The following is a 24,300-nucleotide window of genomic DNA, read 5'->3' on the forward strand; positions in this document are numbered from 1 at the left end:
TTTGGGACCTTATAAGTATTTAGTTATGCAACTGTTGCATAGCTAAACACTTATATGGTCCCAAAGGCGAGACCTATTGGCTATGCCAATGCTTGTTTCTTTCTGTTGTGTTGGTTAGTCTTGAGCAAACAAACTTCTATCAGCAAGGAGAATTGGCACAAAATATAGTAATAAGTAAGCAAGAAGAACAAGTTACTTACCTTCGGTAACGATGTATCTGTAAGAAACATTAGTTAGTTAGATTCCTCACCTCAGAATATCCCCAAGCGTCAGGCTGGATCCAGAAAGATTTTTCGTCAGCAATACCCCTTGCGCGTTGCTAGGCGTCGTCTGTGGCTCCGCGTCTGTCGTCGGCGTCGTGCGCCGGAATTACGTCGTCGGACTACCTAGACGACGTCGTCGGAGTACCTAGACGCCGCCATCGCGTGCTGACGTCAGTTCTTGTACACAGCTTTCCGCGCCAGGAACGCAGAGCCATGCAAGAGACCGACACTGGTGCCAAAAATCCTAGGGCCCTGAAAAGGATAACCTTAACTCTAGATGTCGGTTCGCAGAACGGGGAGGATGGGTGGGTCGGTGAGGAATCTAACTAACTAATGTTTCTTACAGATACATCGTTACCGAAGGTAAGTAACTTGTTCATCTGAAAGAAACACGTTAGTTAGATTCCTCACCTTAGAATAGATACCCCAGCAATGCCAACCCCGGCGGTGGGTCTGCAAACCAAGATCACACCAGATAGTCCTGGAGAACAGTACGGCCAAAGAAGCCGTCTCTCCGGACTTGGCTGTCCGGGCAATAATGCTTGGCAAACGTGTGCAGCGAGGCCCACGTTGTTGCCTGACAGATGTCCTGCAAGGGGACTCCTCGGCCCAGGGCAGTAGTTGCCGCTGTGGCCCGGGTGGAATGGGCCCTCAGCCCTACAGGATGGTCCTTTTGAGCCAAGGAGTAACAAGCTTTTATACACAATACGACCCACCGCGAGATGGTTCGCTTGTGTACCGCGCGCCCCTCCTTAGCACCCACGTAGCCAACAAAGAGTTGGTCGTCCATCCGGAACTGTTTGGTGCGGTCCAAATAAAAGGACAGCGCCCGTTTTGGGTCCAGACGGTGGAGCCTCTCTTCCTCTTTCGAAGGATGCGGAGGCGGAAAGAAGGTGGGCAACGTGACAGATTGCCCAATGTGAAAGGCAGTCACCACTTTCGAAAGAAAGGAAGGACGAGCCCGGAGGACAACCTTGTCCGGATGGACAGAAAGAAAAGGAGGCTTAGAAGATAGAGCCTGGATCTCACTCACCCGTCTAGCCGAGGTTATGGCTACCAGGAAAGCAGTCTTAAGAGGCAGAAGACGAAGGGGACAATTATGAAGAGGCTCAAAGGGAGCGCACATCAGATATGTCAGAACCAGGTTCAAACCCCACTGAGGCATTACGAAGGGGAAAGGAGGAAACATGTGAGTAATGCCTTTGAAGAAACGAGAAACAACAGGGGGTTTGAAAAGAGAAGGCTGATCAGGAAGCCGTAAGAAAGCAGAGATAGCAGAAATATAACCTTTTAGGGTGCCCAGAGCAGAGTCCTGCTGGGCCATGGAAAGAAGAGAACCTCAGAAAGAGGGGCTGAAAGGGGATCCACAGCCTTTGCTGTGCACCATGCCACAAATTTGTTCCACCGGCAGGCATATACCGTTTTTGTGGAGGGACGCCTGGCTGCCAGAATCACATCGCAGACTTCAGGAGGCAAGTCAAATGGCATCAACTGTCGCCGCTCAATCTCCACGCATGGAGGTGGAGCCTGGACAGGTTCGGGTGGAGGACCGTCCCCTGCTGCTGTGACAGAAGGTCCTCCTGAAGAGGCAGTCGAATCGGGAGATCGATTGATAGACTGAGTAGCTCGGGATACCAGTACCTTCGTGCCCAATCCAGAGTCACCAAGATGACTTGGGCCCAGTCGCGCCTGATCTTCTTCAGCACTCTGGGCAGAAGTGGTATAGGCGGAAAGGCGTACAACAGACCGCAACTCCACTCGCGACGAAAGGCGTCCCCGAGCGAGTGCCGCCTTGGAAACTCCAACACGCAGAACCGCTGACATTGCGCGTTCTCTTCGGTGGCGAATAGATCTAACCAAGGCTCTCCCCACTGCCGAAAGAGGCCTTGGGCCACGTCCGAGTTGAGACGCCATTCGTGATCCATCATGCACCGGCGGCTGAGTTTGTCTGCTCTGGCGTTCAGAGAGCCCGCCAGATGTTGAACCACCAGGGTGAAGCCCTGATGTTCCAGCCATGTCCAGAGGCGCAAAGCCTCCTGACAAAGGGTCCACGACCCCACCCCGCCCTGTTTGTTGTAATACCACATGGCGGTGGTGTTGTCCGTGAACACCTGCACTACACTTCCCCGGACAACGGGAAAGAATGCCTTCAGTGCAAGTCGGATCGCTCTCAGCTCCAAAAGGCTGATATGGAGCCGAGACTCCGCCGGAGACCAGAGTCCTCTGATCTCCGCCTCCCCCATGTGGCCACCCAATCCCAGGAGGGACGCATCCGTCACTACAACATGCTCCGGTTGGGGTAGGGAGAGGGATCTGCCGCTGACCCAATCGTGGTCCGTGAGCCACCACTGCAACTGCTTTGCAGTGCCCTCCGAGATCAAGACATGGTCGGACAGGTTGCCTCGATGCTGGGCCCACTGAAACTTCAGGTCCCACTGCAGAGCCCGCATTCGCCACCTGGCGTGATGCACTAACAGGATGCAGGAGGCCATCAGACCCAGAAGCCGCAGCACCAACCGGACCGAAACCCGGGATAGAGGCTGAAAAATGGGAATCAGAGCCTGAATATCCCGGACCCGCTGTTCCGGAGTATAGGCCCGGAACTGTGCCGAGTCCAGAACCGCTCCGATAAAGAGGAGCTTCTGGGAGGGACTCAGATGCGACTTCGGCACATTGATGGAGAACCCCAGCAAATACAGGAGGTCGGCCGTAGTCTGGAGGTGGGAGAAGACTTGCTGGGGCGAGCCCGCCTTCAACAGCCAGTTGTCGAGATAGGGGAAGACTGGAACCCCTGATCTGCGCAGATGAGCTGCGACCACCGCCATCACTTTCGTGAACACCGGAGGGGCACTGGTCAGGCTGAAGGGGAGCACAGTAAACTGAAACTGCTCCTGACCCACCGTGAACCGCAGGTAATGTCGGTGGGCCGGCAGGACGGGGATGTGAAAATAAGCGTCCTGCAAGTCCAACGCTACCATCCAGTCTTCTGGGTCCAGGGCAGCCAGAACCTGAGCTAAGGTAAGCATCTTGAAGCTCTCCTTCCGGAGGAAGGCGTTGACGCTCCTGAGGTCCAAGATAGGGCGTAGGCCCCCTTTGCCCTTCTTGGGAACCAGAAAGTAGTGGGAATAACAACCACAGCCTACTTCTGGACCAAGAACGCGCTCGACGGCCCCCTTGGCCAAGAGGGCCGTAACTTCCTCCCGTAGAAGATTCAAGTGATCCCCCGACATGCGGTGGCATCTCGAAGGGGAGGGAGTAGCCTCTTCGGACGATTTGCAGCACCCACCTGTCCGAAGTGATGGAACGCCAGTGGAGCAGGTGATGGTGAACTCTGCCTCCCACTGGCGTGGAATGGGCCTGAAAGCACTGACTAGGAAGGCTTTGAGGCGGATGCTGCTGGGGTGGATGTGGATGGACCGGCACGTTGTCCCCCTGTACCGCCTCGGCGGAATCCTCGTCCACGACCGCGTGGAGGATGGTTCTGCAGCCTGTGGCTAGGCGGACGTGAAGGGGCGCTCCTTCCTTGGCCACGAAAGGGGCGAAAAGCGGAAGTTTGCGGGCGCGGGCCGAGAGACCCAAGGACTTGGCCGTAGCCCTGGAGTCCTTAAAGCGCTCCAGCGCACTGTCTGCTTTGTCGCCAAAGAGGCGATCGCCATCAAAGGGCATGTCTATGAGGGTGCTCTGGACATCCCCGGAAAAAGACGTGGACCGCTACCAGGCGTGACGATGAAGCGCCACCGTGGACGACATTGCCCTGCCAAGCGAGTCCGTCGTGTCCAAACTACATCGGATGGCATGCCGCGCTGCGTCCCGCCCGTCAGCAAGAGCCTGGGCGAGCCGTGTCCGGGCCTCCTCCGAACACAGGGACAGCACGTCCTCCACCGTATCCCACGGAAATTGGGAGTAACGGTCCAAAAGACAAGCGGTGTTAATAGACCGCAGCCCTAAACTAAGGGAGGAGAACAGCTTTTTGCCAAACTGCTCCAGTCTCTTGGATTCCCGATCCGGGAGAGTGGACGGGAAGGAGGTCTGAGAAGTAGAGGCCTGGATAACCAGGCTCTCAGGGGTGGGGTGTTGGGACAGAAAACTGGGGTCGCCCGGAGCAGGGCGGTGGCGTCGGGCCACGTTCCGATCCACAGGAGGTACTGTGGAGGGCTTGGACCAGGTGCCCTTGAGAACGTCCATCAGTGCTTTGCTAAACGGCAGCAGAGGCTCCGAGGAGCTTGAGGACGGTTGGAGCACTTCAGTGAGGAGGTTAGTCCTCACGGCCACAGTAGGGAGCTCCAGCCCGAGGGCTTCGGCCGCCTTACGCAACGCCATAGAAAAGGTAGCACCTTCCTCCGAAGCCACGGTCGGAGGAGAGATGAAGCCAGTGTCAGGGGAGGTATTAAGTCCACTGGCATCCCCCCGCTCATCTGCCCAGTCCTGTGATAACTGGTCCTGGCGGGTCAGAGGGTCCTCAGACCCCTCCCAGTCGCCACCGTCATCCGATTCCTGATAAACAGGGGGAATAAACGGAGCCGGACAGAAGATGAAATGGTCATTCATCGGCGTCGGATGCGGCGACGGACGGCGCCGCACCGGCGCCGGGCCCGGACCGAGGCTGAGCCGGGGACCGGCGTCATCCGGAGACGGCGCCGGGGGTGGAACCGGTGTCGACGCCGGCGGAGGAGGCGTTGTGAGGTTGAATGGCATCGACTGAGATCCAGGTCTGGATCCCACGGGGACCTGCGGCGTCAGGACCGGAGTTGACGACGGCGCCGGAGCCACCGGCTCACTAGGCCGTCCAGTCGAGCTCGCGGGGCCAGAAGGCGCGCCGGCAGGAGTCGACGGCGGAGCCAGGCCCCTCATGGCCGAGAGGAAGGCACTGATCTCCGCCGGAGTCGCGTCAGTCCCAGGGACCGGTGGGTATGGGGACGGACGTGGCTCCGGCGGAGCCGCGGGGGTGGTACCACCCGGACCCTCGACCGAGCCGCGCGACCGGCGAGGGGAGCCTGAAGAGCGATGTCGTCTCTTGGACTTCTTACCATGCTTCGACTTACCCGAAGACTTGGAACCCGACGAGCGGTGATGGTGGCTGCGGCTCCTCGACCGGTCCTTCGACCTCCTACTGGACCGGGACCTTGAACGGCGCGGAGCCGAGTGCCGGAGCTCGACAAGCTTGCGGGACCGCTCCCGCCTAGCCTTCGAGGTCAAGGCCTGGCAGTCGAGGCACGACTCGGAATCGTGGTCGGCCCCAAGGCAGTAAAGGCACCGGCGATGGTGGTCCGTTACCGACATCAGTCGGTGACAGGAGTCACAGGCTTTAAAACCAGGCATCCCACCGGCACCAGTTCAAGTCGACGAGTAGACAAAAGAGTCCAAAAAGTTTAGTCAAAAATTGACTAAAGGGGTAAGCTCTTCCCGGATCGGCGCTGTCTGGCGCGGAAAAAAGAAGAACTGCCGTCAGCGCGCGAGGGTGGTGTCTAGGTACTCCGACGACGTCTTTCGGCGCACGACGCCGACGACGGATGCGGAGCCGCAGACGACGCCTAGCGACGCGCAAGGGGTATTGCTGACGAAAAATCTTTCCGGATCCAGCCTGACGCCTGGGGATATTCTAAGGTGAGGAATCTAACTAACGTGTTTCTTTCAGATCTCACCAGCTAACGAAACAGGAAGCTCAAATGAGCAGCAGGAGAAGGAGTTTATTTTTTCTCTCCTTTTAAATAGGCTGTGGCGTGTCTGTCAACAGGGTGTGGACATGCTTTATTAAGTAAGCACTGGGACGAAAAAGTGATGAGGAGATAACGTGTAGTTCCTTGTGTGGCCTTTCAGCCTTAATCTCTTGAAAAACAGCAGGATGGTTAAATACAATCACAAGAAGGTTCACATGCACTCACTCTCTCCTTCTCGGTCTCTCTCTCTTACACTTAGGATTCCAAATGGGCTTCATGGGTGACACTTTTATCACATAATGGTCCAAAGGGAAGGCCATGCAACAAGGAAAGGAACTTGATACAGTGAGTATGTCCAGCAAACAAGAAGGAGCTGCAACAATTGAGGGCTGTTCTGTGATACAGAGACAGGGGGAGGGAGATGTTATCAGAAACAGGCATTAAGGAGATGCAACACTGAGGGCGTTTTGAAACAGGAAACCTTCAGGAGAGCAACAGTGCATTGTAATAAGAAAGGAAATGAACTCACTGGTTACACTGAGGATACCGGGCCATAAGCCGCTCCAAGATTATTCCCAGTTTATTGGCTGGGGGCCCAGGAACCACAAGACTCGAAGCCTTGCCTGCACCCTGGACTGGTGGAGGCACATTTGGAGTAGGCAGCAGCACCTGAGAGTTGTGGACAGCAGAAACCAGTCCTGGGTGGTTCAGTCCTTGGGACCCATGGTGTAGGGGCATAGACTGGCCCAATACCATCTGAGCCCCAGTAGCCACAGGGAAAGGAACTCGTTGCTGGAGGGAAGGATTCAACTGAGGTGCAGCCTGGAGCATAAGATCTGCCTGTAAAGAAACCAGAGGACAGAAGGTGTAGTTAGAAGCACCAAGGCCGTGGTATGAGCCATATTTCTATACTGAGCTTTGGGGAGCACACAGCTTCACACAGGGACAGGTTCCCATTTTAAGTGGGGAATTGATGGTTTCTTACAGAGCGGTCATGGTTTCCTTTTTTGTGGCTCTATGCTCTGCCCTGTAGTGCAAGTCTGTTTGCAGCATGGGAGCGCATGATTGTCCATTTGTGTCAGGGGATGGGGCTCTGAGTTTATATGTACACTCACCTACACATAGGGATTCGCCTTCTCTAGCAGCAAGGAGAAAACCAGCCCAAGCAGAGCAGGCAAATTGTCTGTATATTTGTTATCATTATTATTGTTAATTGGCATTTGCATAAAGTAAAATTTCTTATTAATATGGTATTGCAGCATAGTCACATTGTATCAGTGAACACTCACCTCTAACCTGGGGTCGGGTTTTGGCGGCAGCCCAGGAAATGACAGCTCAGGCAGGGTGCACAGTTTAGCTCCATTCCTTACCAGCTCGATATGCTGCTTAAACTGTTCCTATGGGATCAAAGAGGTCATCCTTTAGGACACTGTGGACAATCTCAAATCAATGATTACATACCTCACAGTCTAGAACAGACCACCTTATGGATGGGGGTGTGTATGCAGGTTTACAGCGCACCCCTTTCGGTTTTGCAGTCCACCTGGCTGCTACAGATGCTGCAAAGCCCAGGGATTGATATCAGGTGTGTACAATGACTGGCACATTTGGCAGTGATCTAGGCACTTTGCCCATTAGAATCATTATTGTTGAATATCCTGCCTGGGTATCATGGGTAATTTCAGCGCACAACATTGCTCTTTGCATGTTTCTTCCTGCGAAATGCTGCAGAATAGTACAGATCATAATGCCTTTGCGCTTGTGGAATGTTGTTTGTATTAGTTGGTAGGTGCTTGTTGGCCTTCTAGTCACACCACTGTTTGTTAAAAGTGTTTCTGGAACTGCACTACACACTACTGAACTTTATTCAATAGATCTGAGTTCGGTCAACACCGTATTGTAAACTCCTTCTTTCTTGCACAGAGCCTATCAATTGTTTGATCTACAGGCGAATGTGGGTATGGAAGAAAAACTGAGAGCGCCTTCGGATGATTTATGATGATTAATGTAGTAATCAGATAACCACCGGTCGAACCCTGGAGGCAGAATCAAGGCTATTTTATTCCAACAAAAGAAGGTGCAGAGCTTATCTAACTTGCAAATGAAAGGCTCTTGTTGAAGAAGGGATTGCTACAGTAAGAGTGGTCAACTCGCGTATAGATGGTCATAGAATGAATGTACCCAAATGGGGCCATAAGAATGGATAAACCATTATTCGGTTCCAGTGCCTGCATTTCTATTTGACTGGTAGGAATGTTTTCTTTCATTCCCTCATTGTGTGCAGTATGGTTTCATAAAATAAAAGTGTTGTTGCCAATGACAAGCGCTGAATTCTTCAATGTGCTCACACACTTATATAGGGAGGTAAGCCTGAACTTAACTGAGGCAAAAGGAATAGTTTCTAATCTATAACTCCAGTTCTCTCATAGGGGAATTTCCATTATAAGTCATAGGCACTGAATGGTCCCGCCCACGTGCGGGGACTGCAGAGGAATTTACCCAATATATTTTCTTAAGTATAGATGTTCGCTTTTCATTGGGAAGGCCTGCAGAGTCACTTAAGAAAGAAAATATTATGCAGCCTGTAGGAGACGGCTACAATGGCCAAATTCTTCATTTTGTAGATAAAAAAGTTGTCAGGAGAACTGTCCAGGGATATAAATGCATAATGCTTTTGCAAAACAGTACAAATGTTTTTCACAAACACTTTTATAGTAGAGTATAGAAATGAAGGAGCATAGGTCAGTGTAGCCTCATAGCCTGCCATTACAAGAGTTGAAAATAGACCTGGTGCCTTTAAGGCCTCAGGGACCTCCAGTATCCCATAATGCTTGGCTGGAGGCAGTTACCTCAGTTCTTCAGGCAATGAATGATGATATGTATAAGGCCCATGAGTCCTCTGTCTATTCCACCGAGAAGAAGGAAGGGTTGCTTATGACTTATGGAAATTTCCCTACAAGAGAACTTGAGTTACAGGTAAGAAACTATTCCTTCTCTCCTAGGGACTTTCCATGTATAGTCATAAGCACTGAATAGAAAAGCAAGTTCATCCCTACTTATAGCGGGGGAAAAACTAAAAGTTAACCCCAGAAGCCCTTCAAGCAAATAGATTTTTGAGAGAAGCCTGCCTTACTTGGGCATCTGCCCTAGCATCAGAATCAAGGCAGAAATGTTTGGTGAATGTTTGAATAGACTTCCATGTAGCTGTCTTGCAAATCTCTGTAATGGGGATATTCCACATTAAGGCAGCAGTAGCTGCTTTACCCCTAGTGGAATGTGCTTTAGGTCTGGCCTCAAGTGTTTTATTAGCTTTCTGATAACATAACACGATGCAAGAAACAATCCATTTTGAGATGGACTGCTTGGGAGTGGCAGGACTGGTGCGGACTGGACCATAATTAACCAATAATTGGTCTTATTTGCAGATTTTGCGTATTTTATCAAGATAAAACTTTAAAACCCTCCGTACATCTAGAGAATGGCGTGTTCTCTCGGCTGGTGTAGAAGGGCTCTGAAAGAATATGGGGAAGGAAATAGTTTGTTTAACATGGAAATCTGACACCACCTTAGGGAGGAATTTTGGGGGAGTTCTCATACCCATGTTGGAAGAATGGAAGACTAAGTATGGTTCAGGAGAACATAATGCTTGGATTTTGATAACCCTGCGTGCTGATGAGATTGCTACAAGGAAAGCTGTTTTCAAAGAGAGATGTTAGAGAGTGTAAGGCTCCTGCATAAGGTGGGAAAGGACTACATTTAGCTACCATGGAGGGTAAGGACACCTAATGGGAGGAAACACATTCTTCAAATCTTCTAGGAAATCCTTGATGAGGTTTGTGAAGGATATTTCCTGTATGCAGTAAGAAGAGCCAAATGAACTTTTAAGGAAGAGAATTGGAGGCCAGATTTTGCAAGATGTAATAAGTATGGAAGTATAACATCTTCCTGGCAGTAGGATCCACACTTTTGGAGGAACACCAGAAGCAAAATCTGTTCCACTTTAAGGCATATGCTGACCAGGTGGATGGTCGCTTGGGTTCTTTCAGGATCTCCATGCAGTCCATACTGTACTAGCTCAGGAGCCATGACGCCAATTTAAGGAGGAGAGATTGGGCTGTACCATCTGGCCTCCGAATTTCGTCAGCAGATCGTGTCTGCATGGGAGTCTGAGATGTGGACTCTGTGACCCGTGAAGTAGGTCCGTGAACAACCATTGACGTGGCCACTCTGAGGATATTAGTATCATCTTGGCAGTGGAGTGTAACAGCTTGATTAGAATCGCAGGGATCAGGAGAATCTGTGGAAAGGCGTAAAGGAATTTGCCGGACACGTCGATCCATTGGGCATTCTCCAGTGTCCCTGGCTGGTAGTACCTCGAGGCAAAGCCGCAGCATTTTTTGTTTTGTGCAGTGGCAAACAAATCTATGGTGGGCGTGCCCCAGAGCTCGAATACATACTGAACTACGTCCTTGTGCAAGACTCATTTGTGGTTTTCTTTCAGAATTCGGCTGAGGGCATCCGACTGTGCATTCCGCACGCCCGGAAGGTGAGTCACTGTGATTCGTAGGTTTCGGGTGATCCACCAATTCCATATTGACTAGGCTTCCAGTGACAGTGGCCAGCCCTGACCTCGCCCCCCCCCCCCCTTCCTCTGCTTGATGAGATAGTACATTGTGGTGGTATTGTCTGTTTAAACAAGCAGGGCTGTGACTTGAATAATGGATGGAAGGCCTTGAGAGCTAGATGGACTGCTCGAAGTTCGAAGAGGTTGATGTGATACACCATCTCTTTTGGAGACCAGATGCCTTGGATTTGTAGATGATCCATTTGAGCTCCCCACCCTTGAAGTGATGCATCCATCACTATGATCTGAGAAGGAATTTTATGAAAAGGCATTCCTTGAAGCAAATTGGCCGGGGAGCAGCACCACTTAAGGGAATGGTTCGCATGGAGGGACAATTGGATCCTGTCGTCCCAACTACACATGAACTGATCCCACTGGTCCTCTAAGCATTTTTGGAGACAGCCATTCAGAGTGAGAAAGATGCAGGAGGCCATCGAAACGAGGAGAGATGAGACAGTCTACACCTTGGGATGAAATGCTGTCTTAGGAAAGCAACTTTTATGAAGGATCAATGAGCGTCTCTCCTCCAAAGGACACACTTTTGCTTGGACGGTGTCGATGGTGGCTCCCAGATAATGCAAGGTCTGAACGGGGATTGGTTGTGATTTGCTGTGATTGCCCTGAAGCCCCAAGTGTAAAAGGTTGCATGCCCTGTTGTTGAAATGACGCTGTGCTTCCTGAAACGTTGACACTTTTATGAGCCAATCGTCTAGAAAAGGATAGACGAAGACCCGGTGTTTCCTGAGATGGGCAGCTACTACGGCCATGAAATTTGAGAATGTTCTGAGTGCTGACTTGAGGCCAAACCACAGTACACGGTATTGTTAATGGTCCTACCTCACCACAAACCTCAGGAATTTCAAATGTTTCTATGCCACTGGGATGTGAAAATACGCATCCTGGAGGCCGATGGAGCAGAGCCAATCCTCTTGAAGTTGAGGATAGATCTGATGTAAGGACAGCATCCGTAACTTTTCCAAACGAAACCATTTGTTGGTGAATTTGAGGTTGAGAATGGGTCTCAATTCATTCTGGTCCCTTTACTGTACCAGAAAGAATCTGTAATAAATGCCTGTTTCCCATTATTGGTGAGGAACGGCCTCCACCGCATGTTTTTGAAGCAAGATGTTGACTTCCGATCTTAACATTTTTAGATGGTGGTTGGATGACTTTGGTGGTACAGTAGGAGGAGGACTTATGAACTTCAGACAGTATTTATGTCAAAAAATATTCAATACCCAGGCGTCTTTTGTTATTTGTTGCCTCTCTGCCCCAAAAATTGAAATGCTTTCCCCTACTGGACTGGGAAGGAACAATTTAAGGTTTTGTGACTGTGGTAGGCTTTCCACCTTGCACTGGTTGCTGAGAGTCTGCCTTCAATGTTGGGTATAGGGACGCTGCTGTTGTTGCAGTCATCCCCGATACCAGGAAGGTGTTTGAACTCTCTGAGAATAGTAGCGCCCCTGGTAAGGGCGGAATGATTTGCATTGTTCCTTGACCTCTCCAGGCCCACTGCCTTAAAAGTGTCCATTTTGGTTTTTATATGGGCCATTTCATTATCCGTGTGGCTGCTAAATAGGGTAGAACTGGAGAAGGGCAGATTAATGATACGTTGCTGTGACTCCGGTTTTATAGATGCGACACGGAACCACATGTTTCTACGGAGGGCCGCACCATGGCAGTATTCATGAGCTGCAAGAAGGGAGGAATCAGCCGCATCACTTATTATCTAGTTCGATACCATCAAACCCTCGTTCTCAACTTCCCAAAAAATCCCCCCACTTAACTCTGGGCACATCTCCAGCAAACTTCTGGACCGATTCCCACAAAGCCCTATCGTAGCATCCGAGAAACACAGGTGCACTTGCTGCCTTCATGGAAGTGGCCGCTGTACCACGCGCTTTGCGGCCCATCGCATCTAACGTATTGCTCTCCTTATTTGGTGAAACTGAGGAGGGAGGAGTAGTAGCATGAGGTTTCTTTGCTGCTAATACTACCACATAGTCTGGGAGAGGGTCAGACCGCAGAAGAGTGGATTCTGCTCAGGTGGTCTGTACTTTTTTAGCAGTCTCGATGGAGCCTACTTGGCTGAAGCGGGAGTCAAGAAGAGTTCCAAAGATGGTTCCAAGAGGCCTGGCCCTAGAGGAAGGAGTGGTTTGGATGCTGTGCGTTGTTGACGTGTCTCGAAGATCACTGATGTGATTGGAGTAGGTACCCACATCTGGATGTTCAATTTTCCCGCTCCTCTCTCAAAGACCTTGTGAAAGGTGTTAATGCGATCAATCGGGTAGACTCTATGTGGTGGAGAGTCTATTAATGTAGATGAATAGCCTTATGTAGAGGTAGAGGACAAATATCTGGAACAATGGTGAGATCGTGATCTGGGTCTGTGTGACCTATGGCGATGATGATAACTCCTTGATGACGCATGGTGACTGTGAGAACAATGCAGCATACCGGAATATGATCTTGTTCTTGGACGAGATGGTGAAAGAGATGTTGATGCAGATGGAATTGACGCTGAAGGCTGTGGAGGAGGAGGTGATGGAGGAGTACCTGGCAAGATTATAGGTGAAGATGGAGAACACACCCTGGAATAGTCAGACTCTGATGAGGAATAAATGTGTCTCCTCTTCCTCTGCCGTGTTGTAGACATTGGCCTGCTCCTCAATGTTGACCTCCTGTGATGGTGCATCAGAGACCTGCTCCTCAATGTCAAAGTCGCCTCGACGTCGAACCGCTTCCTGACATTGAAAGAATGGTTTGCCTCAACGTCGACCTACTCCTCAATGGTGATCTGCGGCTCTATGTTGACAGCAGGAGAGTCTTCGACATTGACCTACCCAGTCTCAACGTCGATTTTTGTCTCTTTGTCGACGTCAAACCAGCTCCTGACGGCAAATAGGTGGGTGCCGTACCATGCCTCGAAGTTGATGCTCTCGACGTTGACAGGGAATTACACAGTTTTTTAGTTGAAGACCTCTTTTTGGATGTTTCTTGTCCACCAGAGGTTGATGATAGAGCCCTGGTTGAGGATTGACCTTCTCCTTGATTTTTAGGATTAAGTGCAGACTGCATCTGCTTCCTGTGCGGTTCTTCCCTGCCCTCGAGGCGAATCTTCTCTCTATCACATAGAGTTCACCTGGAAAACGTCTTGCAGTGTCGGCAGTCTTCAGGAAGAGGACTTGCCAGAAGACGAAGAATACAGACACAATGAGGGCCTGTTTTGGCTTTCTCCCACAGGAAGGGCATTTATTGAATAAAGGTGGCATTTTAAATGACAAAACATCCCACATTCCTGTCAGAAAATTGTTTTAAATGCAAGGGATATTTGTAAGACGTTGAGTGGAGAGGTTTTTGATAAAGATAACAAGTGAATTTTGAAGAAAAAGCCTTAAAAAGGCTGAGTTCAGTGCTACTAGGTCCTGTCAGCACGTGTCAGAAAGAAAAAAAACTGAGGTAGCTGTCTCTATCCAAGCATGATGGGATAATGGATGGCCCTGGGGCCTTAAAGGCACCACGTCTATTTTCTGCTCTTATAATGGCAGCCCATGAGGCTACACTGTCCTATGCTCCATCATTTATATATTTTACTAAAAAAGGGTTTGTGAAAGACATGTGTATTGTTTTACAAAATCATTGTGCATTTATATGCACGGACAGTTCTTCTGACAGCTTTTTTATATACAAAATTAAGAATTTGACCATTGTAGCCTTTTCCTACAGGCTGCATAATATTTTATTTCTTAAGTGTCTCAGAAGGCCATTGCAAAGAAAGGCGAACATCTACACTTAAGAAAATATATTGAATAAAGTGCTCCGGGGTCCCCACATGTGGGCGGGTGTATTTAGTGCTATGACTATACATGGAAATATGTGTTAGGCATCAAATAGCAAAGATCAAAGTTCCTTCTGATAATGACCACAGACAAACGGAGTTCGTTTTGAGAAACAACCCTTTGTCAAGTTGCAGAAAAGTGAGGTGTATGAATTATATGGCTCTAGGAACAGCACTGCCAAAACCAGAGCCTATGAACTGGTGTGGGGTGGAAGCAATTCAACTTCACTTACCAATAACTTCTCCTTATTTGTCAGTATGGCCACAAGTCTCTGCTCCCAGTCATGTTTCAGCTGTTTTATCTCACGTCTCTCAGGTATTGACCTACTAAAGGACAAAGTCTTAGTTCAGTCTAACGATTTGAATGGTACTTCATCTCTTATGAGGTCAATTCAAGAGCCAGTAATTTGGTCAAATGCGCATGTTGGAAACAGAATTAGGACACTGGTAGGTTGGCCTACAAGTCTTGTATGATCTGAGGGCGATCAACTACATAAGCATACATACAAGTCAGAGACACAGTTATGGTTCAAGACAATTAAAGTAAATACGTTCAATCAGTGATGGATGGTTGGTACAGCCCAGGCAGTGAAAGCATTGCTTTAAGCATCTCCCTGATTATAAGAAGGTTGCTTTCTGCTCTTAGCTCAGGTACAAGAGAGTTTCAAGTTTTTGGGCCATACACTGGGGAAATCTTCCTTTCAGACTGGAATAATCATGCTTGCCAGTTGTGTCTTGTCATGCGCAGAGGGCTCATTGGGGAAAGTACAAAACAAATAATTGCCAGACATTACACGTGGCCCATGGCCAGTAGTTTTTGAGTCAGATGCTTAGGTTTACGAACATTCTCCGCCAGTGGGGGGATTTACTGAAGGGCTACATTTACATGGTCATTAACTTGTTTATCTTTATTGTTCTCTGCATAGCCATAACAATAGTATAAAAACGGCAAGTGGGCCAAATGTTTTACAGTACGTGGTCTATCTTACATCAATAAAAATCATATTTCAATAGAAGAAACCTAGCAGTTAATACTAAAAATTTCGTATATCGCACAATATCAATTAAAACACATTTCCAAAATACATACAAATTCTCATATTACTGGAGTCACTAAGGCAAAGGTATGCACAAGCATACACACAGAATTACAGATTTTACTTATCTAGCCAGCCGGTAAGTACACAAACCTGCCAAATATATGTAGCAACCACCCAATGTATCAGAACATGATCCGTCTTATAACAAAATGCAAGTGCATAGTTAATTTCTGTAGTGTCATAGTGCTTAAATATTGGAAGGAACCATGTTCTAAGCAATGCAGTTGACTTAGCGTAAATAAGAATAACATGTAGAATGTTTTCCATTAACTCCCCACCACAGAGCCGGCACAGAGTATTTCAGCTGGTTCTTTACATGGTAATTTCTCTGCTGTCCCAGAATTTGTTTGCCTGTGCTGGAGCAGAGTTTTCTGTTAGAAAATTCTGGGGCTTTTGAAGCTCTGGCATGTCTATGCGTTTTATTAATTATTAATAATTAACAACTAATTATTTGTCTTGTGTAAGTGTGTCCCAATAACCAACCTGTTTGTTCTAACACAAGAGAAGGGTACACATGGGTTAGCGTGTATGTGCTGTATTTGTACTCATCATAACGTGCAAGTTTTACATGTTTAAATGTTGCTGTGTGCTATTTATTTTGAGCACAAAACGCTGTCTGAATTAATGCTCTGTATGTCGCAAAGCTAGATAAATGCATACACATAAGGGTATTAGTGGGGTTAACACTGTCTAATCATTATGATGTAGTAATCTTTATTTTGTCTCTTTAATTAAAGATGGTCTATTGTGGCCTATGGAGGCCTTTATGAAAATAACCGAGAATAATTTGAAGCCTGGCTGAGCTGTGGTTCAGGCGTAGAAAATTTTGGTGTATCAAGAGAGACCCCTGCTGGTGTTCAGCTAACAGAGAAATTGTCGGCAGTCCTTATAAGGAAGTTTCCGGGAGGACATCAGCAAGTTTGGAGGATCTCCAAAAGTAATGCTCGTCCTTGGGAGACAATGGACCTCAGAGAACTCTGTGCGAAAACTGGTTTGTCGGAGGAAACAAATATGAACAATTGTGAAAATTGATTCTTTCTCCGAGGATTTTATAGTTAAGACTTTTCTTGAGCGGAGTTTCTCAGGATGTAGTCAAGATACATCCCATCCTTCTTGTTTTACTTGGTGATACAATTTTTATATGTGGGTTTTCATTGTATTTCATGGTATAAAATGTTAGCTTAGGGAGGGCTCTCCCCACTCTTTCTTTCGTTGCCTTGCTGCGTGAACTTGCGTTGCAGATGACCGATGCTGAGGACTTTATTCTGAAAAGACTTTTCAAGAGACTGGTCCTGACCCGTTCTGACACTAGTTAGAATAGGTAACTATGAGAAATGATTTATTCTGATTTCATTCTGACTAATTTTAGATAAAGCAATATAACTTTTGAACATGGTGTTGGTTGTTTCTTTCCTTGTCATTTATTGAATTATTATTGATTATTGTTTATAGATTGTTTATATTATGTTGGACAGCCACTAAAACTGGTCCTATCGCCTAGATGCAGATGCAGGGTGTTTAGGTGTTTTCTTTCCACAGGTTTGCTGCTGGTAGAGTATCGGAGCATATGTAAGTGAAATGGGCCCTAGTGTATGATGAATGTATGTGCGTGTAACTGTAAAGATTACTCTATCTGTGGTAGTGGATATAATTTTATCATCCTGATCTGCATCAGATTCTCTGGTAGCAGAGGATGGTTTTAGATGGTTGTCTTGATCTGATAAGATAAGATAAGATTGCTTGTAAACTAGCTTATTGATTATTGATTTATTTTGATGTTTTGGTATATGTACTAATACTAAATGTTGGAGTCGTCATGTTGAGTTAAATGTAGTGCTTCTGGAACTTGGAAGCTGGAAGCAGTTCCGTAGTAGGGCAGAGAAAAGGTGTATATGCTGCTCTCGGGAAAGACGGAATTGTAAGGAATTACGTGTGACAATAGAAGTTGCGCGTTCATTCATTGTCTGGGTTCGGAATCAGTGACATTTTATGTTGCTATTAGAAATTTCTGGTATATAAGGAGTGTGTATCGTAGTGAAGGTTTTCTGTGAAACTCTGGTCTTAAGTCCCAGGGATCCGTAAGGATTGCCGTTAAAGCTTATTGCGGGAGGAGTAATAGGTATTCTCTGAGCTTGTTTGCAGAACTGGGCAGAAGTAAGCTGCTTGGTTATTGTGAGTTATAATTCTGTGTAGAGGCAGATTGTGCGCTGTTCTCAAAAAGCAGGATTCTGTGTGTATGTACTATTTTTTTTTTCTCTTGTATGATTGTGCGTGAATGCATATACATTTATTGATTGTAAGACTCATTTGGATACGTCCTGGAGGAAACGGTTATGAGATGTATGTAAAATTATTGACTCTTGAGAAATAGACTCTTTTACTATTCTGTGGTTAGCGAAGCAGACAATGGAAATGTTTAAATGTAGTGACTAACAGATTTTGTAAAATTTTGACACACGAAGTCTACTGAGAATTTTTGTAAAGGAGGGGTAGACGAGTGACAGAGACAGGAGACAGAGACTGCAGCGGCTGCTGACGTCAGGAGGTTCGCGCACTGATTGGATAGTGACTCAGAGAAGGGTTCGCGCTAGGATTGGTGCGTTAGTGTGAGTCGCGCAAGGATTGGTAGAGCTGTTTAGTGACGTAGACGTTCTAGGACTGGTGCATTAACAAGAATTAAGTTTGCAAATCTTTAAAAGTAGAGAGTTTTAATAAGAATTAGTTAACATGTATTATCAAGAGGAGAAAAAGAAAAAGACATTCTTTGGAAAAGTTAAGAAATGGTTTAGTAAGGATAAAGAGGTTAAGACAAGAGAGGGTGAGTTGCTGCCTCCACTGAAAACACCTGCATCCTTCATGGTTGCAAAATATGGATTACATACCTGTGTATGGTTACAGAATTGGGTAAGGTATACTAAAGAAGATGGTGTTCTAGCTTTCCCGGAACATGGTTCATTTAATATGGCTGTGTTGAGAAATTTACGGGAAAAGATGCTGTGCTTAGACCCAAAGCCGAGACCTACACAGTTTGAGGCTTTAGTGGAATGGGAAGAAGAGGTTCATGACAGAGAGAAGCAAAGGTCTAGAGGGTACCACAGGTACATGTTTGGGAGGAGACATGATAGTGAGTCACATCAGGAAAGGATGAAAAGATGGCGGGAAGCTTGTATGACAGAGGGATTATACCCAATGAGAACAGTTGAAGCTTCGGCTCCTGCAGAAGAAAGAGGTTCTGAGACAGAAAGGAGGAGGTATGGAGAGTATGAAGATGAAATTTTAAATGACATGATGTACAAGAGACCACCTCCATATAGATCAGAATCAGAAGACAGTACACCAGTTGTTTCTCCAATAAGAGATACAGTTGAGAAAGGAAAAATGACACCTGAATCAAGAAATAGTGATTCCTTAAGAGAGGAAAATGCCAGAAATGCTAGACAATTAGCAAAGACGACAACAGAACTGACTGAAAAGATTAGAGAGTTAACGATGAACATGGAAGCTGTGACAGTACCAGTTACTATAGGTCCGATAATTCCTATGATTGACGGACAAAAAGCAGGTGAAAATGGCTTGGTAATTCCATATTTTCCAGGTAATGCAGCTGGTCCTTCAGGAGATTCAGGTAAAAGAACAGGGAAAAATGACCTGAGACAAACAAGACATGACACAGATAGCGAATTAATGGAAGTCAGTGATTCCAGTAGTTCAGGAATGCCAATTTTAGAACCACAAAGAAAAGGGGTTCCAGTGAGACAGACAACAGAAATAACAGTGAAAGATTTAAACGAATGGATGAAAGTTCTTCAGAAGAAAGACAAAGATCCACCAATTGTTGATGTGGGTAAATTACGTGTAGAATTAGAGGAGCTTGTGACAGGAACAATCCCGACAGAAATTTTAAAGAGTCACAATGATGGTGAGTTACTATATATGTGTAAGAGCATTACATGGAGAGCGAGAAATACACATGATAGACTGAGAGCGATAGCAAATGAGCAGGGAGTTGACATTGACAAAGTAAAGGCTTTACAGAAAACGTACAGGATGGATTTCACAGAGAAAGATATAGAAAATTTGAATAATTCTGGAAGAACAGGACAAATTAAAGAGATGGTGGCATTATTGCGTAGATGGGGTGATGTAGAAAAGTGGAAGGATAGGTGGTATAAAAAGAGAGAGGAATGTGAAGATAGAACGACTTATTCAGCATTTCCAGTGAGAGAAAAAGAGAAACCAGTGGAACAGTTTCCTATGAGAGAAATACCTGGAGGAGGATATGTACATGTTCCATGGACCAGACAGGATATTTTATCATTTACGAATGATTTCCCTCGATTGAGAGAAAAGCCCGTCGAGTGGTATAGGCAGGTAGACAGGTTTGTGAAATTGTCAAAAGTGCTGTGGGTTGACCTGAATAGTTTGTTTGACATAATTGTTCCAGGAGACTTGTGGACTGAGTGTAAAATAGTTGTGAGTTGGCCTAGCGAGGAATATCCAAGAGATCCGAGAACAGGGGCACCAGATCCAGAAGTGATGAGGAAATATGATCAGGTGATGGTATACCTGAAGAGTAAAGTTCCCCCAAAAGAGACAGACTGGGTTAAGATAGATCGTACACAACAGGAACCAAAGGAATCAGTTCATGCTTTTTACGAGAGGCTGATACTGGCTTTTAAACAATTCAGTGGAGATGAACACCTGGGAGACAAAGATCTGAGCCATTTTGTATATAGATTTGTATATGGTCTTAGACCTGAAATAGGTGAGAGAATTCGTGAAAACACAGTGGATTGGCAGAGTAAGAAAGTGGATGAGATTCTGAGACATGCAAAATATTTCAGTGATGAAATTGAAGCAAAGCAAAGAAAGCTGAAGGAAAAAGCAATGTGGGCACAGGTGAAAGTTGCAGAGAGACAGGAAGCACAGTTAGTGGAGCAGGCAAATAATCCAGGAAATAATACAGGGAATAGACCGAGATTTACAGGAAAAGGAAGGGGAAGTCTTGAGGAAGCAAAGAAAAAGTTCCCATGTCACAACTGTGGCCAACTGGGACACTGGAGATCGGAATGTCCTAATCCACCATTAAATGAGGGTAAATTATTGAATCAACAGGTGCAGAATGAAGGGAATAATCAGCAGCAACAACAACAACAGCAGAAAGTTGTGAAACAGCAGCAGAGTCAAGAGCCAAAACCACCTTTACCGCAGAATAGAGGGGTACAAAAGTACAGTCAGGATTCGGGATTCTTCAATGATGAGCAGGTAAACAAACAAAGACGTACTAACAAGGTACAGCAGTACTTGTTAAAGAGTGAAGGGAGTGAGTCTGAAGGTGATTACTGACGGTGCCGAGGAGAGGAAGAAGAGTGCATACTTGGTGCATCTCTAGAAATAGACCAGGCAGGACCATTTGTGGATGCAAAAATAAATGAAGAGGGTGTTACTTTTTTAGTAGACACAGGTGCGACGAGATCAACTGTCAGGTCAACAGATGTTAGAAATCTTCCTCTCTCGGATGAAGCAATCCAAGTAGTTGGCGTAGCCAATACACAGATCAGAACACGTCTTACTGAACCAGTGAAAGTGCAGATAGGGAAATTTTCAGACATGCACAGATTTATAGTCTGTGACACGAGTCCAGTGAACTTGTTAGGTAGGGACTTATTGTGCAAAATGAACTGCACGATTTTCTGTACACCAGATGGAATAGCTTTTGAGACACCAGATGATGATGCTTTCTATCGAATGACTTTAGAAACTAGAGAAAGTGAGTTAATTGGTACATTTCCAGTGTTCAATCCAGAGGATTTACCTCAAATACTGAGAGACACAGTGAAAAGAGTAGTTTGGGATTTTACAGGAGAGGATGTAGGATTGATGAATAATGTAGATCCAGTAAAAATTGCAGTAAAAGAGGGAATTGCATATCCTAACATTCCTCAGTACAAAATGACACCAGAAATAATTGAAGGGATAACTCCTATAATTGAGAAAATGATTCAGCAAGGAGTCCTGAGAGAACTATTGAGTAGTCCGTGTAATTCACCGATAATGGGACTGAAAAAGCCTAATGGTAAGTTCAGGATCGTACAGGACCTGAGAAAGGTTAATCAGATTGTGGTGGCATGTTGTCCCATCGTGCCAAATCCATCAGTGATTCTGTATCAAATTCCACATGATGCTGAGTGGTACACAGTGATTGATTTGTGTCATGCATTCTTTTCAATTCCATTGCATCATGACAGCCAGCCGATTTTTGCATTTAGGTTTGGCCAGCGTATTTTAGCATGGTGTCGTATCCCACAGGGGTATACGGAGAGTCCTTCGATATTCAATCAGTTATTGAAAAGATCGTTGGAAAGTCTGATCATGCCTGAAAGCTCAGTGCTAGTGCAATACATTGATGATCTGCTTGTGGCATCAAAGACACGTGAAGCTTGTGAAGTGGATACCATAGCTTTACTGAATCATCTGGCAGATGGAGGGTTAAAGGTATCCCCAGCCAAATTGCAGTTTTGTAAAAAAGAGGTGCATTATCTTGGACATAATATTGAGAAAGGTCTGAGAAAAGTGACTACTGACAGGATTAAAATAATCAGAGAAATGAAAGCTCCAAAAACTCAGAGAGAAGTGAGAATGTTCCTGGGTATGGTGGGGTATTGTCGTCAGTGGATAATTAATTTTTCCCTGATAGCAAAGCCATTGATTAAATTGACAAAATGTGACATGACAGATCCATTGGATCTGGATGCAGAACAATTGGCAGCATTCGAAGAGCTTAAGACAAAAATGTGTGAAGCTCCAGCTCTGGGTATGCCAGACTATGAGAAAGAGTTTGAACTGTACTGCAGTGAGAGAAATGGATGTGCACTTTCAGTGTTAATCCAAAAACATGGGCAATTGAGAAGGCCTATTGCATATTTCTCATCGACACTTGACCCTGTAGCTGTGGGTTTACCAGGTTGTCTAAAATCTGTGGCTGCAACATGCAGAAGCCTGGAGCAGAGTGAGGGGATCATAATGGGATATCCTGTAAGGGTATTCGTACCTCACAATGTGGCAATTCTTTTGACAAGAAGCAGAACTCAGCATATGTCAAATAGTCGGCTGACTAAGTATGAGAAAGTGATTCTGGGAGCATCGAATGTGACTCTTGAAAGATGTACAAATGTGAATCCAGCGACACTCTTGCCAGACATTGAGAATGTGGGTATAAGAATGGAAGATGATCATGATTGTTTGGATGTGCTGGAATACTGTACGAAACCAAGACCAGACATCAAGGATGTTCCTTTGCCGGAGAATGATCATGTGCTGTTTGTGGATGGATCATGTCTGAGAAATGATAATGGTGTGCTATGTGCAGCATATGCAGTGTGCAAGGTTTCAGAGGTTATGGAAGCATCACCGTTGAAAGGAGTGAAATCTGCACAAGTTGCTGAATTGGTGGCATTGACAAGAGCTTGTGAGATTGGGAAAGATTTGAGAACAACTGTGTTGACTGATAGTCAGTATGGGTTTGGAGTGGTGCATGATTTTGGCCAACTGTGGCTACAGAGAGGTTTCTTGACATCGGGTGGAACTCCGATAAAGAATGCTGAGCTGATTGGGAAATTGCTTGAGGCGATACAGCTGCCTAAGGAGTTAGCAGTTGTAAAATGTGCAGCACATGTTGCAGGAGAGGATTTTATCACTGTTGGCAACAGATACGCAAACGATGTGGCGCAGTATTGCGCCAAGACGAATCAGTCAATTAACAGGGACAGGATGGAGGAAATGTCTTTTCTTTCTGTGATGTTTACTAATGTCTTAGAAACATGGGATGAAGTGAAACAGTTACAAGATGAGGCAGGAGAAGAGGAAAAACAAGATTGGGTTAAAGCAGGTTGTGCTCCAAGAGAAACAGACCATGTTTGGGTCTACAGAGATGGCAGACCAGTGATGCCAAACTCAATTTTGTCGTCAATGGCAAGGATGTATCATGGCCAGGGACATTTGGGGAGGGATGCGATGATTAGGTCCTTTAAACAAGTCTGGTATAATGCAAAGTTTAGAGCAATTGCGGAGAGCATTTGTCAGAGATGTTTAATTTGTCAGCAATTTAACACTGGGAAAAAGACAGTGGTGAGTCTAGGGACAATTGGCAGAGAAGGAGGTCCTTTCACAAGAATGCAAATTGATTTCATTGAAATGCCCCAGGTGAACAGACTAAGGTATGTCCTAGTGGTAGTCTGTTTGTTTTCAAGGTGGGTGGAGGCCTACCCGACAAGAAGGAATGATGGATTAACAGTGGCAAAATTACTGTTGAGGGAGTTGATTCCTAGGTTCGGGTTTCCAGTCACAGTTGAATCTGACAGAGGTAGGCACTTTCAAAATGAACTCATTGGTTTAATTTGTGAAGCATTGAAAATACAACAGAAGCTACATTGTGCATACCGACCAGAGGCTTCTGGTGTGGTTGAGCAGATTAATGGCACGATCAAGAACAGAATTGGAAAGATGTGCTTAGCCACTGGCATGAAATGGCCAGACGTTCTTCCTCTAGTCTTGATGACTATGAGATCTACTCCAGACAGAACTACAGGTTTGAGTCCACACGAAATAATTATGGGACGTGCTATGCGCCATGCATTTGTGCCTGTGAATAAATTGATGGCAATAACTGATGACATGATTTTGGATTACTGTAAAGGCCTGGCTGACGCAGTTCATTCTGTGTTTCACCAGGTTGGAGAAGAAGCTACCACACTTGAGAAGAAGCAAGCCCATGATCTAAGTCCAGGAGACTGGGTGAGGATTAAGGTGCACAGAAGAA

At 46.3% G+C, this 24,300-nt stretch overlaps 1 protein-coding gene across 7 annotated transcripts in view; it reads right to left on the bottom strand.

The window, feature by feature from the left end:
• The window catches only part of RNF214 (ring finger protein 214), a 188,224-nt gene that overhangs the window by 36,053 nt on the left and 127,871 nt on the right, over positions 1-24,300 (bottom strand). For 6 of the 7 annotated variants that reach the window (XM_085647443.1, XM_085647447.1, XM_085647444.1 and 3 more), the window contains exons 10-12: positions 14,616-14,709; positions 7,210-7,317; positions 6,450-6,760 (exon numbers count right to left, since the gene is read on the bottom strand). In XM_085647443.1, the coding sequence (XP_085503569.1) occupies positions 6,450-6,760; positions 7,210-7,317; positions 14,616-14,709 (513 nt within the window). The remainder of the gene's footprint in view (positions 1-6,449; positions 6,761-7,209; positions 7,318-14,615; positions 14,710-24,300) is intronic. The other variant, XM_085647449.1, reaches the window with a different exon arrangement.

Source organism: Triturus cristatus, chromosome 3_2 (assembly GCF_964204655.1).
Source record: "Triturus cristatus chromosome 3_2, aTriCri1.1, whole genome shotgun sequence".
NCBI lineage: Eukaryota > Metazoa > Chordata > Amphibia > Caudata > Salamandridae > Triturus > Triturus cristatus.